Source organism: Trypanosoma theileri (genome assembly GCF_002087225.1).
Source record: "Trypanosoma theileri isolate Edinburgh chromosome Unknown TM35_Tth_3_V1, whole genome shotgun sequence".
NCBI lineage: Eukaryota > Euglenozoa > Kinetoplastea > Trypanosomatida > Trypanosomatidae > Trypanosoma > Trypanosoma theileri.
In genome coordinates this window covers 789,770-804,004 of record NW_021639845.1, presented here as the reverse complement: position 1 = coordinate 804,004, position 14,235 = coordinate 789,770, and the positions used below count along the sequence as shown (strand labels likewise).

Sequence of the window (14,235 nt, the reverse complement as noted above, 5' to 3'; positions counted from 1 at the left end):
TTACATGGTTTTATTTTCTGTATTGATATTTTCTTTCATTATCTCTCCACAAATACAAACTTCAATGCAACAAAAGGAACGAAACAACAACAAAACAAAAACAGCAAACAAAAGAACATATTCCGGGAATAAATAATAATAGTAAAAAAAAAAGAATCAGATATGATAAACACTGCACAGATACTCCATATGAGTAGCAGAAAAATTACAGCAAAGAAAAAAGAAAAACAAAAAGAGGTGAAAAAAATGAGAAAAACCAAACAGTAAAAAATTTAGGGGGAAGAGATAAAAAAATCATTCTGATCTACTTCGTCCTCTCTTCCTTTGTTTTTTTTTTTTTTTTTTTTTTACTCATTTGTTTGACTTTCTATTACTTTGGTTCTTCTTTTTTATTTCTTCTCCTGCTACTTATCTTCCTATCGACATCAGAACAAAAAAAAAAGAAAAAATATTTCTTTTTTTTTTTCCTGTATTACTATTTCTTCGTAAAACATCTTGCCAAGACGGAATATCAATCATACAGATGTTGATAATCGTCGGAGGAGAATAATTCCATGTAAATAAAAAGCAAGGCAGAGTCTACGTATATCCGAAAAGTAAAAAAAAAAAAATGTTGCAATAATAGGTTATCATATCTAGATTCTTTTCCCTCTCTTTCTCTTCTTCTGTTTTATCCCTTTTATTCCTTTTTCTCTCAATTCCCTTCCGTCATTCATTCATTTCGTCAGCCGAGACAATTCCAGAATTCTTTTTTTTTTTTTTTCTTTCCTTTCTTTGAGGGTGAGGAGGAAAGGGGAGAATACGGGTGGGGAGTTCTTATTATTCCTGCTGGTGTTACAGTTACTACGGACCTTTGTTTACATCTCAGCCTCTCGTCTGTTACCGTCTCTTGCCCATATAAAATAGTGCCATACTTTAGCAGTAATCAATGCAATAGGAATAACAGTAGGCACACACCAAATAGAGTCAAAGACACACAAACAGGGAAAGGAGAGAGAGAGAGAGAAAGGGAAAGATAAATAATATAAATATATATATAAATATATATATATATATATATATATATATAAACAAATAAGGAGAGAAAATAAGACTAAGAGTATGAGGAACAAGGAAGTTAGAGAGTATTTAAAACCTTACTCCTCTCTCATTCTCTTTTTCTCCCTTTTATGGATGATTTTATTTTTTGTTTCCTTTTTGCTGAATATGAAGGCAAGAAAAAAAAGAAAGAAAAAAAAAAAACGAATTGTCCTAACTCAGTGGTGGAGTCCATCATAAACACACACTCTTCATTTCACTCCATTCTACGTAATCTCCAACATGAGAGACACCCTTTCCCTTTATCCTGCAAATCACACACCTACACACTATGGAGAAAAGGGGGAAAAAACGCAGTACTCGCCTCATATTTGGTCATTTTTTACCACAAGTGACTAGACCATCTCCCCATATCTACTTCGTTCTTTTTTCTTCTTCATTTTACCTTCTCTTCTTCACATCTACTACATCTTTTAACTGTATGCCTTTTTTTTCTTTGCTTTTCTCCTCTTCCTCAAAGCTCCACATCCACATACACACACTCCCAAATGGATTAATATACTTCCCTGTGCACATGCATGGGCCCAATTTACCACATTACTCTACTCTCTCCCTCTCTCTCTCTCTCTCTCTCCCTCATCTGAGTGAAAGAGACATATATACACAAACTGTACGTATAATAAATAAATATATATATATATATATATATACGCCTAGGGGTTGGCGGCGTCTGCCTCATTGAGTGCTTCCTGTATTTGCAGCACCTGCGGTTGCTGAGCCCATGCGGGATCTTTGAGAAAAGTGCGGTCGAGTACTGTACGAACGGCGAGACGCACATTTCCCACAGGATCCCGCGCCAGTCGCTTGAGTCCATCAATGAAGTACCGCGTGACGAGATCGGTGGCGCCGAGGCGGGCGACTTCCTCCGCCAGATACGCGAACATCAGCCGGCCGCGGAAGTTGTGCCGCTCCGCCACCTGCACTAACGTCTGGGCGTATCCGCCGCATGTGTTCTCGCGGCCGGCGGCGGCAAGATGGCGGAGCAGCAGCGCGGCGGAGCGGTACGTCGAGCGGCGGACTTCCATCACGCTGTCGTCCAGCAGCCGCACCACCAGCGTGATGACGGTGCCGAGCGCCGTGCTGGTCGCGGGGTCGAGCAGGACGCCCACTTCGCCAATGCGCTGCGCGACGACATTGCGCAGCCGCCAGTTCTCGCTTTCTAAAGGGACGTGGCAGAGGAGTGGGACCAGCCGCTCACGCTTCGCCTGACTGAGAACGCCAAGGAAGACATCCGCGTGGAGAACAACACCCAATCGAACCTCGTCCAAGTCACGCAATAGTAATTCAAAGGCGGTCACAAGGTGTGCCTCGGCAATTTCCTGGCCTAATATGAGGGCAAACTCATGTAGAGAGTGTGCAAGGGATTTACGCACTTTCCACTTAACATCCTTAAGTAACGTGGCATATGCATCTCCAGCCTCATTCCATCGTTCTTTTCCTACCACTTCTACAACAGCAGGAAATGAAAACGCACATGGCTCACTGTAATCCACATTTCCACTCTCAGACTGAAATGCCATATCTGTATATAATTTTAATAACTCAGGACTGAGATCACAATTACGCAGGGTGTGGAAAAACTTTCCTAAAAATTCATAAGCACTATTACGTACCCAGCGTGAAGTATCTTCCAGTAGAGGAAGATAAACTGGCACAAGTTTATTCACTCGTGCTTCAGGACCAATACCAAGTGAAACTTTTTCAATATTCTCAGCACACTCTTTACGAACGCCCCAAATCTCATCATTACATAAATTAAGATAAATAGGGAGTACAGCATTTTCTGCTGTATCCTGTTGAACCACGGCACATATATCCCCCAAATTTGCTCCAACAGCCTTACGGACAGAGAAGTTGCTATCATTTGCCAACAATTCTAATTCTGGTAGGACATTGTTTACACAACAGTTTTTACCAAATATAGATGCCAAATTATTAAAAAGTTGAGCGGCTACCACTCGATAATCCTCTGCTCGCTCATCATGGGCTAACATTACAACAACACTTAGTAAATGCCCCTGAACATGTTCTGGTTTTACAAGTTCTGCAAGTTTCTTCAAGGACACCAAGGCAGAGGAGGCAACCTCAACGTTCTTGTCTACTAGAAGCTCAAACCCAATGGGAAGAAATTTGCTCAGTAAAAACTCGTAACCAGCATCACCGCCTTCTTCAACAAAATATTGAGCCACCTCTGGAAGTTGTTGCACCAACATTCGTCGTACCAAAGGCTCACAATCGGAAGTAAACCCGCTTAATATTGGAACAATCAAATTAGCGCTTTGTTCAAATCCAGCGAACTTCACCGTTTCAACGACTTCACGAAGTAAAAACTCACGCTGCAGCGAAAATCCAGAAGTGTGGTAGTTTAGCAGACGATTAAGAGGATCAAGTGTGTCATCGATGGCGTATTCATTGAAGATGAAGTCCTCTCCAGGATCCTTTGTACCCATGTCGTCCATGATAGCAAATAGAAAAAAAAAAATGAAGGAGTTCTTTTCTTTTTTTTCTTCTTTTATAGTTTATTTATCTCTCTCTTTTGTTTTCCTGGTTATAGTAATGGTGCCACTCGTTTTTTTTTTCTTTTTTCTTTCTTTTGCCTCCTTTTTTTTTTTTTTTGTTATATTCCTCTTCTGTCCTCTTTTTTTTTTCCACGTATTCTTTATAGTCGTATTAAAAAGACTCGATCGATTGTTCAACGGTTTTTAAACAGGTAAGAGACCACAAATAAAAACAATAGACGTGACGACAGATGGTCGTGGAGGAACAAAATAAAAAAAAAAAAAAAGAGAACTCTTGCTTTAACGATGGTTTATCCTGATCTTTCAACAGTCACGAATCACCACCCTACTTTTTTTCTTTTCCTTTATTTCTTCTTCTTTACTCTTTTCACTCTTTACACTTTCTTTTCAGTTTCTTCTGTTGGACCGTTTATGTATTCGCACTCAACCCAAAACAGGACCTGTTGTTACCCTATTCACAATAGCGACAGGGATGGAGGTTAAAGGAAAGCGGAACACTCACACAAAACGAGAGAAACCGAAAAAAAAAGGTTGGTATTAAAGAATAAGGCCCAAAAAAAAAAAGAGGATTAAACAATAATAACAATAATAATAAGAAAGAACGAAAGAAGATGCAAATACAGTTCTCAATGAGGTCTGCACGCAACTGTCTCGCTTCTTTTTTTGTTGTTGTTATTGTTGTTGTTGTTATTCCTCTGTTTTTAATACTACTTCTTTCTTTTTTGTTTGTTGTTCCCCACGTGTCAACTTTCCCCCTATGATGTTAACTGCAGTCCGTTTACCTTTTCTCACTTCCGCCTGGTAGTTGTATGGGTTTTTTCTTTTTTTTTTCCGTTTACCTTCTCTCCCTTCTCTTTCTTTCGATGCTTCTCTGGGCGATCAGGTGAGTAAGTAAGTGAGGGGAGTGTCCTATTGCTTTAACTGCGCGTTATGCCTTTTCCTCAATCAATGTTCACACAGGCACACAAACACACAGACTCAAGCACGCACGCAGAAACGTACACGCACTACTTTTCTTTCTTCTTGTTTTTCTTTTTTAGAATTCCCTTCTCAATTTACTTACGTTTCTTTTTTCGTTTCCCTTTTTTAACTAGTGGCGAATCGCGCTTCAAATACTTGTAGACGCTTTCTTCCCTAGCTTCTCCACCACAGACCAAAGAAAGAAAAAGAAAAGAAAGCAAGGGCATATACAAGGATGTAGAAAGGAAAGAAAAACATTTTTTTTTTTATTACACCTTGGCTTACCTAGTTCATCCCAATCTCTTTGGGACCACTAATAACAATAATAATCATCATCATCACAACAATAACAACATTAATACTAATAACAATAACAACAATGATAATAAATAATAGTAATAATTCTGCCGTCATAATATTGCGTTAATGGACACACGTCAGGTGACACAGAGAACAAGGGGAGGGGATAAATCCCAACACACACAGACACATACATATATATATATATATATACAGAGAGAGAGAGAGAGAGAGAGAGAGAAACTAAAGATAAAGAGTTAGCATCCCCCACTATAAATGAAGAGAAATAAAATAAAAAAAAAAACTTGTAATGTGGCAAAACATGCAAAACACACCTCGCCAAAAGAAATCACAAGAAGAAGAAAACAAAAAGACTTAAAAATAAAAGTTAACAAAAAAAGAACAATTGCGTGGTGATAAATTTGCTGAACACGCACATTGATTAATTCTCCAAAAAAAAAAAAAAAACACATTCATCATAATCAAACACTACCTTGAGAGGACCAAAAATTAAACACCAAGATTCACACATATCATACCAAAAACAAACACAGTAAGAGAACTTGTGAACAGCATCATACAAGAAGAAAAACACCAAGATAAAGAGATAAAAAAAAAAAAATATGGAAATAATATATATATAAATCCATCTCCTTTATCTACAAAATGCAGGAACTGAGCCTCCACAAAAAAAAAAAAGAAAGAAATGAATAAATAAATAGTTTTAATAATTACAACTAGCTCTATTCACAAGATATGTATAATCACTTACATGTTGTTTAGCAACACCCACATCGGATGAAGAAGAAGAGCCAATAATCCTTCTTTACGTGCTTCCATTGTAGATAGTACAAGAAGAAATATCAACCGTTCTTCATGAAGATGTAATGCTGTTTCTACAACATCCTCTTGGGGTTCTTCACGTCGCTTAGAAAAACCACCGGGAATGGTTAATTTAAATGGAGCTCGATGAGAAGTGAGTGATTCAATCAATTGTTGCTTCTGCTCTTTTATGCCTTGGTCAACCTGATGTTGTTGTTGTGGTGGTTGTTGTTGTTGTTGTTGTTGTTTTTCTACACTCTCTCCTGTGGTCTGTCGTGGCGACTTTACATCACCAGAAGTTCCAACAGATTCCGCACCTACTTGAACCCAAAGACGTATTTGAGAAGATGACATAGTTTCAGGGCGCATTGTACAGCTTTGGGCAATCAACTTAGCAGGACGACGAAGTACTTTGTTGATACTAGAGTATGGGTAATCATCAGCCATAAAACCAATTATATTTTGGACATATAATCTAAGAAGTCCAAAGGCATACAATGGTGAATACTCAGGAGTCGTAAATCCAACACAATCAGAATGATTTAACTGACGAAGTACGACAGAAAAAGCATCTAGTTCCGTATTAATAAGTGCTGCCGCCCCTGGATAGTATTGTTCCATAAATGTATCACCATGTTCTTGCCAGCTAAAGGTACCACTCCACAATACAAAAGCATTACCAGAAGAACCTTTAATACGGTTTTCTGTTACTATATCATCCACGCCTGTATATCGTGTAAAGTCTATCCCACTTTGGTGGGTGTGTTCACCACCCATTCTAGGGCAAGAGGAGAGAGATTTTACTATTGAGTCAGGAAGTGTTATGCATGTCCACATCTCATTTGGAACAAATAATCCCATAACAAAACTACAGAGTGAGAGTGTTTCTGCCACAATACATGAAACCTGAATAAGTCCAGGTATACTCCACCCAGCGTTTTCAGTAGCACGAATTTCATCCACCGTCATTTGCCAAGGAATATGTGTTGCTATAGCTATAAATCGTTGAAGTGCCTGTAACTTTGGTGGTGGACCTTGTAATAACCAAGAATCGGCTGCAGTATCCGTGGAATGCAATTTTTCTGCAAAACGCACAAGTAAAGCTGCAAAACGACAAAAAAGGTATTCACATTTTTGGCGACTGGCTACCATAATAGCTACCATTAAACGTTCACAAATAGGTAGTGGACCTTCTTCAAAAAATATATAATGAAACGCTTTATGATGAGCCTGAAGGAGTTCTGGACAAAGGGAAAGAATATTATAATAATGTGGAATTTCCCCCATATCCATAAAAATGTGATATAGCATATCTAGTCGAACAGCAGAAACTGAGCGAGAGATGATTAACGTATTATTACAAAGAGCATCCCATAATGAAGGTTGTTCTCCTGCATCATCTCCTGTACTTTCATCTACTCCTGATTGTTCCTTTTCTACAGTACTACTACTACGGGACATTCGATTACGTGAAAGACCACCACCGCGTCGACGACTAAGTGGCATAATTGGTACAGGTGATGCTGGTGGTTCTTCTGCGTATTCAAGTTCCTCTAATACATGTAACTCCTCACATGGTTCTCCAGAGAGTAAACGTACAAGACTTGGTAATGCAGATGCTTGTGAGGGATATATATACCACTTTGTCTCTACTGTTGGGGTAGATAAATTATGAGATGACAGAGCTTCTGTCAAGGTAGAGGTCACAGGAACTCCATTTACAACGTAAAGATAAGTTTCTACTATATTCTTTTCTTTCTTATTTGTATCTTCCACTCCCTCTTCTTCTCCATCATTATCATTATTATTATTATTATTATTATTATTATTATTATTATCATTATCATCTTTTGCTTCTTTTTCTACATTTTTTTCTCCTATCCTTGTTCTTTTTGTAACTGTAGATGTAACTAAGGTAATAGTATCATCAACAGGTGAGAAACATTTTAGGATACTGCCACAGGATTCAAAAAATCGTGGGGATTGTTCTAATTGCCGTGCAATAACAAACTGAAGAGCCTTTGCTAATGGTTTACAAGGACATGAAAAGGCAGTTCCAGTAATATAACGAAGAATCGTCTGTGCATATTGAAGTTTCCCAACATTACTTCTTCTGCTGTGGAGACCAATACGTTGACGAGCATCACCACTATGAATACCTGTACCATCTTCACTGCTATAAACAACACCTGCATGACGTCTAAAACACTCTATATTTCCTGAAGAAGCATGAAACTCACAACAATGCATACTTATAGTAGTTCTGCTTGTATCTATACCACTAGAAGAAGAGTTCTGAGCACCCCCATCCGGGTCATCACTAGCTAGATTCACTGCTGAGATACAATCACCTCCTAAAGTTGATGTACTGTGCAAGAGGGTACGGGCTTCTAACAGGCATTGATTTGCAAGGTTTACCACTTCATTAATAGCCGTATATGTCTCTGTGCCAAGCATTTGAGAGTTTGCCATCTTGTTAATCACATCCGGACAACATAATGGATCTTGTTTTGCTGGGTATACCTCTTCCACCCCAATATCCACCTTTGTCGTTAAAGGTAATTGAAACAGTACCTTCAGTGAAGGATAGCCACTTCGCGCTTTAACCATCACCCCCCGCTCTCCCCTTTCTTTTTCCCGCTCCTGCTGTTCTCTCTGTTGCTGATACGACTCCCGCTCAAGTGTGTAAATACGGTTCATGATCTGTGAGGAACTCCATGCAAGCGCAACCAACAGCGTGGGGGATGACTGTGCGTTGAGTGAAGGATCCGTCCACTCCGCCGCCGTAGCCAGATAAGACGTCATTTAATTTCACACGTGCAAGAATCGTTATTTAAAGCAGAAAAGCAAATAAATAATAAACAAAATTTTTTTTTTTCCTTTTTTACAAAAACAAAAAAAAAAGGAAAACACTACAAAAATAAACACAAAAACAAAAATGGAAAACTATCCTATATAATCTACACAAAACAAGAAACTCATTACAAAGGCAGAAGAAAAAAAAAAAAAAATGGAAAAGAAAACGAAGAAACAAAGAAAGAGGAATAGGAATAAAGGACACACAAACGTCACTATATACATAGATATATAATAAAATGTACCAAATATCAGAATTCCTTGAAATGAATCATTTAACACAATGGATAAGGTCTTCTGAGGGGAAAAAAATGAGATGCTGCAACTTATCCTTTACAGCTGGATACTCATGCTTCATAGAATGTTAGCTCTATACTGAGAGGGTAACAGAAGGAAAAAAAAAAAAAAATTCTACACAACTGTCACACAACTCCCCTTTTTAAAATATATATATATATATATATATATATAGAGAGAGAGAGAGAGAGAAAACAGTGGTATCCATTATCTCTTTTACTTTTTATTGAGATACACAACGTCAGCACGATGTAGAAGGTGAGTGTAAATCAAGGAAGAAGTCAGTACTTCACCCACAATAGGAAAGGTAGTAATTGATTAAAATAAAACACAACGACAATGACAGATGCACTTCTCTATATTACGACTCAGAGAAGAAACAAAAAAAAAATTTTTTTAATGCTTGTAAACTCCTAAACCATAATATTCACACAAATACAACACTGAAAATAACACATGATATTTAGACATTAATAGAAACAAACATATACACATAAAAAAATAAAAACAAAGAAAAAAAAAACATCCAACACTCAAATCATACCACCAGTTCTCATTAAAGAGCCTAATTATCCCACCCTGCAGCAAACCACGGATGGGCAAAAATACCTTCAATGGTGATGCGATTTTGGGGATCCACTATTAACATACGATCAATCAAGTTGCTCGCTGCTTCTGAAATGTGCCTAATCTTATGATATTCACCACGCTCAATCTTCCCAAGTAAGGCATTCAAGTTAGGATCTTCAAATGGAAGTCGTCCCGCAAGCATTACGTATAGTACCACACCACAACTCCAAATATCCGCAGATGGGCCATCATAACCTCGCTCCATTAGAACTTCCGGTGCCACATAATTTGGGGTCCCGCACACCGTCTGCAGAAGATAATCTTGCTGTCGATTACTCAGTCCAAAATCAGATATCTTCAATGTACCATTAGAATCCAACAATAAATTCTCAGGTTTTAAATCACGATGGGCAAACCCCATACTGTGGCAATAGTTAATTCCAGCAATAAGTTGATGAAAGTAGTACCTAGCAGTAGGTTCATCAAAACGTTTGGCCGCAACAATTTTATCGAAGAGTTCACCTCCAGGGACAAACTCTAGCACAAGGTAATAGTGATTTTTGGACTCTAATACATCATGGAGTTCAATCACATTATCATGTCTTAGTGAGCGCATGATAGCGACCTCACGCAACATTTGATCTTCCATATTTTCTTTTTTAAGACGGGTTTTGTCAATTATCTTAATCGCCCATTCGCGCCCATTTTCATCCGTCGCTTGTCTTACTGTGGAGAAGTTACCTGATCCAATTTTTTTACCGAGCACATAATCTCCTACATTCATTTTCTTTTTCCCCTCCTTCTTTATACCTTCTTACGTGGTTCCTTGTTTTGTGCTTTATTATTCCTTTTTGTGGCACTTGAAAGATTTGTTTTTCTTTTCACCTTCTTTAGGTCTCACCAACTAAAGCTTCCCTGTGTTTTTCTGGGAGCAAGGTAAGACGACGTACATATTAATAAAAAGTAAATTTAATCATAAACAGGTCACAGAGAAAAAAGAATTAAAAAAAAGAAGAAAAACAGGGTAAACATATTCAAGCAACTCTTTTCAAATTCCATAAGGTAGCATTCCTCATTCACAATAATATGCCTTTTGCTATTGAAAGATTCACAAGAATGTTACGATTAACTGATCACAAAAAAAAAGTCAGAAGGGAGCAGCGAAAGAACAATGTTAAAACACCTAAAAAAAAAAGAAGGGAGGGTCTCAGAGATAGGCACATTACATGCATAAAAGCAAAAAAAAAAAAAAAAAAAAAAAAAAAAAAAAAAAAAAAAAAGAAAGAGGGGTAGGAGAATCTCCGATGTAATCAGCAAACAAAAGAAGGGTGAATAAGAACAATGAAGAAACACAAAAAATGTTCCTGTGAAACTTAAAGCACATAAATATATGAAATAGACAATCATTCGTCATCTATTCAGTTTCATGTCACATTCTTTATAAAGCAATATGTCTCTAGAAGAATATTTCTCCAGTGCATTCCCCTCCATACTGCCCTCCTTGAGATTCATTCAGCTAATACTTACAGGGAAGATCATCAACGAAAACCAAAGGGAAATTTGGTTTCCACATCTCATATGAAACCTCTTTATGTAAGAATCATAAGAAATCTCCCCCAATATATATCAATTAGCAAATATTTTATCTCCCATTACTCAAGATCACAATAATATAATATAAGCATTCGTTAAAATCCTGCAATCCATTACGCAATGTCACCCAAACGTTTAGGGTCCCACCCCACAGCAAACCACGGATGGGCAATAATACCTTCTACGGCAATGCGTTTTTTAGGGTCCACTGTTAACATACGATCAATCAAGTTGCTTGCTGCTTCTGAAACGTGCCTAATCTTATGATATTCACCACGCTCAATCTTCCCAAGTAAGGCATTCATATTACGATCTTCAAATGGAAGTCGTCCCGCAAGCATTACGTATAGTACCACACCACAACTCCAAATATCCGCAGAGAGACCGTTGTAACCTCGTTCCATTAGAACTTCCGGTGCCACATAATTAGGGGTCCCACACACCGTCTGCAGAAGATAATCTTGCTGTCGATTACTCAGTCCAAAATCAGATATCTTCAATGTACCATTAGAATCCAACAATAAATTCTCAGGTTTTAAATCACGATGGGCAAATCCCTTACTGTGGCAATAGTGAATTCCAGCAATAAGTTGATGGAAATACTGTCTAGCTGTAGATTCATCAAAACGTTTGGCCGCAACAATTTTATCGAAGAGTTCACCTCCAGGGACAAACTCTAGTACAAGGTAATAGTGATTTTTGGACTCTAATACATCATGGAGTTCAATCACATTATCATGTCTTAGTGAGCGCATGATAGCGACCTCACGTCTCATTTGATCTTCCATATTTTCTTTTTTAAGACGGGTTTTGTCAATTATCTTAATCGCCCATTTGCGTCCTTTTTCATCCGTCGCTTGTCTTACTGTGGAGAAGTTACCTGATCCAATTTTTTTACCGAGCACATAATCTCCTAGACGAGCTGTTGATACCATATTTAAAGAATAGTTAGTGGTGGTATTCCTTCAAAAACAATATTTCTTATTTTTTTACTTCTTTTGGTAAGTATTTGCCGTAAGATAACTATGAAAAACTTTTTTCTTTTTTTTTTTACCTTGACTTGATATCCTAACTGGGTTTCACTTAATCACTGAGTAAAAGCAAGTAAAATAAGAGTAAAAAAAATTATATCATGTTGTATTTATCAGTGATAAATGGAATGGGATTATATATATATAGTTGAGAAGCATCGAAGGCTGATGCTTTCATCTAGAAGAAAAACAAAAACAAAAAACCATAAAGTCACTCGCACAAATCTGCGATTTAATGCCGTAATAGGAAAAACTACTTCTCTTTCTTCAGTGTCTGAAAAAAAGAAAAAAAAAATAAATAGTTCGTATTCGTAGTAGTTAAAGAGGACGCAGAGAATGGTTTTCCTCCTGCTTTCTTCCCTCTCATATACGATTTTGAAAGTTTTTTATTAGCTGAGAAAAAACTTTTCCTTGCGGAGAATCCATGGTCGCTGTTGTGATCGACGTCGCATTATTAGCGTTAGTATCAATCATACGTTTCGCTTGATGCGCCTCCACCAACCAGACAGTTCCAAATGCATCCTCCAATTCTGCCTCTTTTGATATAAGGTAATTTGCAACATTGTTGTCAATATTATTATTAATAAAAGAGGTAAAAACAGTTGAGCTTCTAGGAGTTTCTTTACATTGGGAATGCAATTCTCTGTTATCAGGTGCAGTTGCTACAGTACCACCGCAATATTCTACTTTTACCTCTGAATACTGTACCCCAGAGGGATGAGAAACATAAAAGGATGAGGTAGGCCTATTATAGGAAGATACTGAGGTATCCCCTTTAAATAATCTTTTACTTTCTGCATTATTTAACAGTGACTTTGATACAGTTGAAGATGCATAAAGGTAAGCTCGAGCATCTTCAAAGTGGTCATCATCTCGTGAAATAAAATCTTTTTTTTCTACATTTAACTTTTTTGAATCGTGAAATCTATGTTTGAACTCCTTTGGTTTCAAGGAAGACCTTTCATTATGTAATGTTTCAACATTGCCATCTGATTTCATAGGTGATATAATAGGATCTACAAATGTTGATCCTAAACCAGTTTGTCCTGATAATGTATTTGCCTGGTCTTTTTTATTTATGTCACCTAAAGGAAGAGAAGATTTTTTCTCAGTATATGATTCTTGATCTTTTTCTTTATCATCATCGGCAGCACCAAGGTACCATAACATTCGTTTCTCATCGGAATCAGGACTTCGCATCATTTTTTTCTTCCATTCACGCAACAAATCCTGACGAGTAAGATATGATGCGTGTTTTCCAGCGTATTCTTGTAGACTTTGACTGCGACTTTTATAATCAAAAGGAGATTCTGAAAGGGATGGTGGCACCCATCGTTGCTCTGTACCTCTCAATACGGATTGTATGTATGGGTTACTAACACGCTCCTCGTCAGCATCGTCACCCTGTACTTGCGTAGTATCACCATGTTTTGGTGTTTCTTTCGTAAAAGCAGCAGTGGGAAAGGAATCCGTTACATACTCCTCTCTCATATTTCTCCTAACACCTTGCTGTCCCATTGTACTGATATGTCCTTTATTGACCCTAGTGTATGATGATGATAATGATGATGACAATACAGTGTTACTATTCCCAGTGGAACGTCTTTTATTTCCCGTAAAATTACGCTCTCCGTGTGGGGCGAGTGGCGGCTGTCGACGGTGAATATCCCGAACGTAACGCCCTAATTGCCGCTGCACCGCCTCACGTGATGGTGTGCGGACCATTCCCTCCATCCCTCTAACTCCTCTATCTTTTCTTGTTGGTGTTGGTGTTGGTGTTGTTCCTTTTCTTATTCCTCTTGTGATTGATGTTGTTCTTGGCTTCCGCGGAGGTCCGAAACTCATCAGGAACGGTGATGAGAGGAAGTGTACGCAAGAGTAGGGTGTGGGGAAATGAGAGGGAACGATAACACACCCTCACTGAGACTATTCCTCTTGGATACTTTCTTCTGGCCTCCCTCGCCTAAACCACCACTAGGATAGTGAGCGCAACACCTTAATCAGGGAAAAAAAAAACAAATCAAATGGAAAGAAAATAACATGAACACGTCATCTACAGAAAAGTACATTCGTATTGTTGTGTTTTTTTTTTTTTTTTTTTTTTTGTCCATACGCCACTTACGGCTGGATAAAAAAAAAAAAGAAAGAAAGCAAGCTGTCGTTCCAAAAGTAAGAAAAAAAAATTATCA

At 37.9% G+C, this 14,235-nt stretch overlaps 5 protein-coding genes across 5 annotated transcripts; all 5 read right to left on the bottom strand.

The window, feature by feature from the left end:
* Positions 1 to 1,751: 1,751 nt before the first annotated feature.
* Positions 1,752 to 3,548, bottom strand: TM35_000034100 (serine/threonine-protein phosphatase 4 regulatory subunit 1; the record flags this gene model as incomplete). Its single annotated transcript, XM_029022177.1, has 1 exon — positions 1,752 to 3,548. One exon carries the CDS (start codon positions 3,546 to 3,548, stop codon positions 1,752 to 1,754), a length of 1,797 nt encoding a protein of 598 aa, XP_028886723.1.
* Positions 3,549 to 5,645: 2,097 nt separating this feature from the next.
* On the bottom strand, positions 5,646 to 8,504 carry TM35_000034090 (uncharacterized protein; the record flags this gene model as incomplete). The annotated part of the gene is made up of 1 exon (XM_029022176.1): positions 5,646 to 8,504. One exon carries the CDS (start codon positions 8,502 to 8,504, stop codon positions 5,646 to 5,648), a length of 2,859 nt encoding a protein of 952 aa, XP_028886722.1.
* A 913-nt stretch (positions 8,505 to 9,417) lies between these two features.
* On the bottom strand, positions 9,418 to 10,206 carry TM35_000034080 (putative serine/threonine protein kinase; the record flags this gene model as incomplete). Its single annotated transcript, XM_029022175.1, has 1 exon — positions 9,418 to 10,206. The coding sequence occupies one exon, from the start codon at positions 10,204 to 10,206 to the stop codon at positions 9,418 to 9,420; it is 789 nt and encodes a 262-aa protein (XP_028886721.1).
* Positions 10,207 to 11,128: 922 nt separating this feature from the next.
* Positions 11,129 to 11,950, bottom strand: TM35_000034070 (putative serine/threonine protein kinase; the record flags this gene model as incomplete). The annotated part of the gene is made up of 1 exon (XM_029022174.1): positions 11,129 to 11,950. The coding sequence occupies one exon, from the start codon at positions 11,948 to 11,950 to the stop codon at positions 11,129 to 11,131; it is 822 nt and encodes a 273-aa protein (XP_028886720.1).
* Positions 11,951 to 12,409: 459 nt separating this feature from the next.
* TM35_000034060 (uncharacterized protein) lies at positions 12,410 to 13,771 on the bottom strand (the record flags this gene model as incomplete). Its single annotated transcript, XM_029022173.1, has 1 exon — positions 12,410 to 13,771. The coding sequence occupies one exon, from the start codon at positions 13,769 to 13,771 to the stop codon at positions 12,410 to 12,412; it is 1,362 nt and encodes a 453-aa protein (XP_028886719.1).
* Between the last annotated feature and the right edge of the window lie 464 nt (positions 13,772 to 14,235).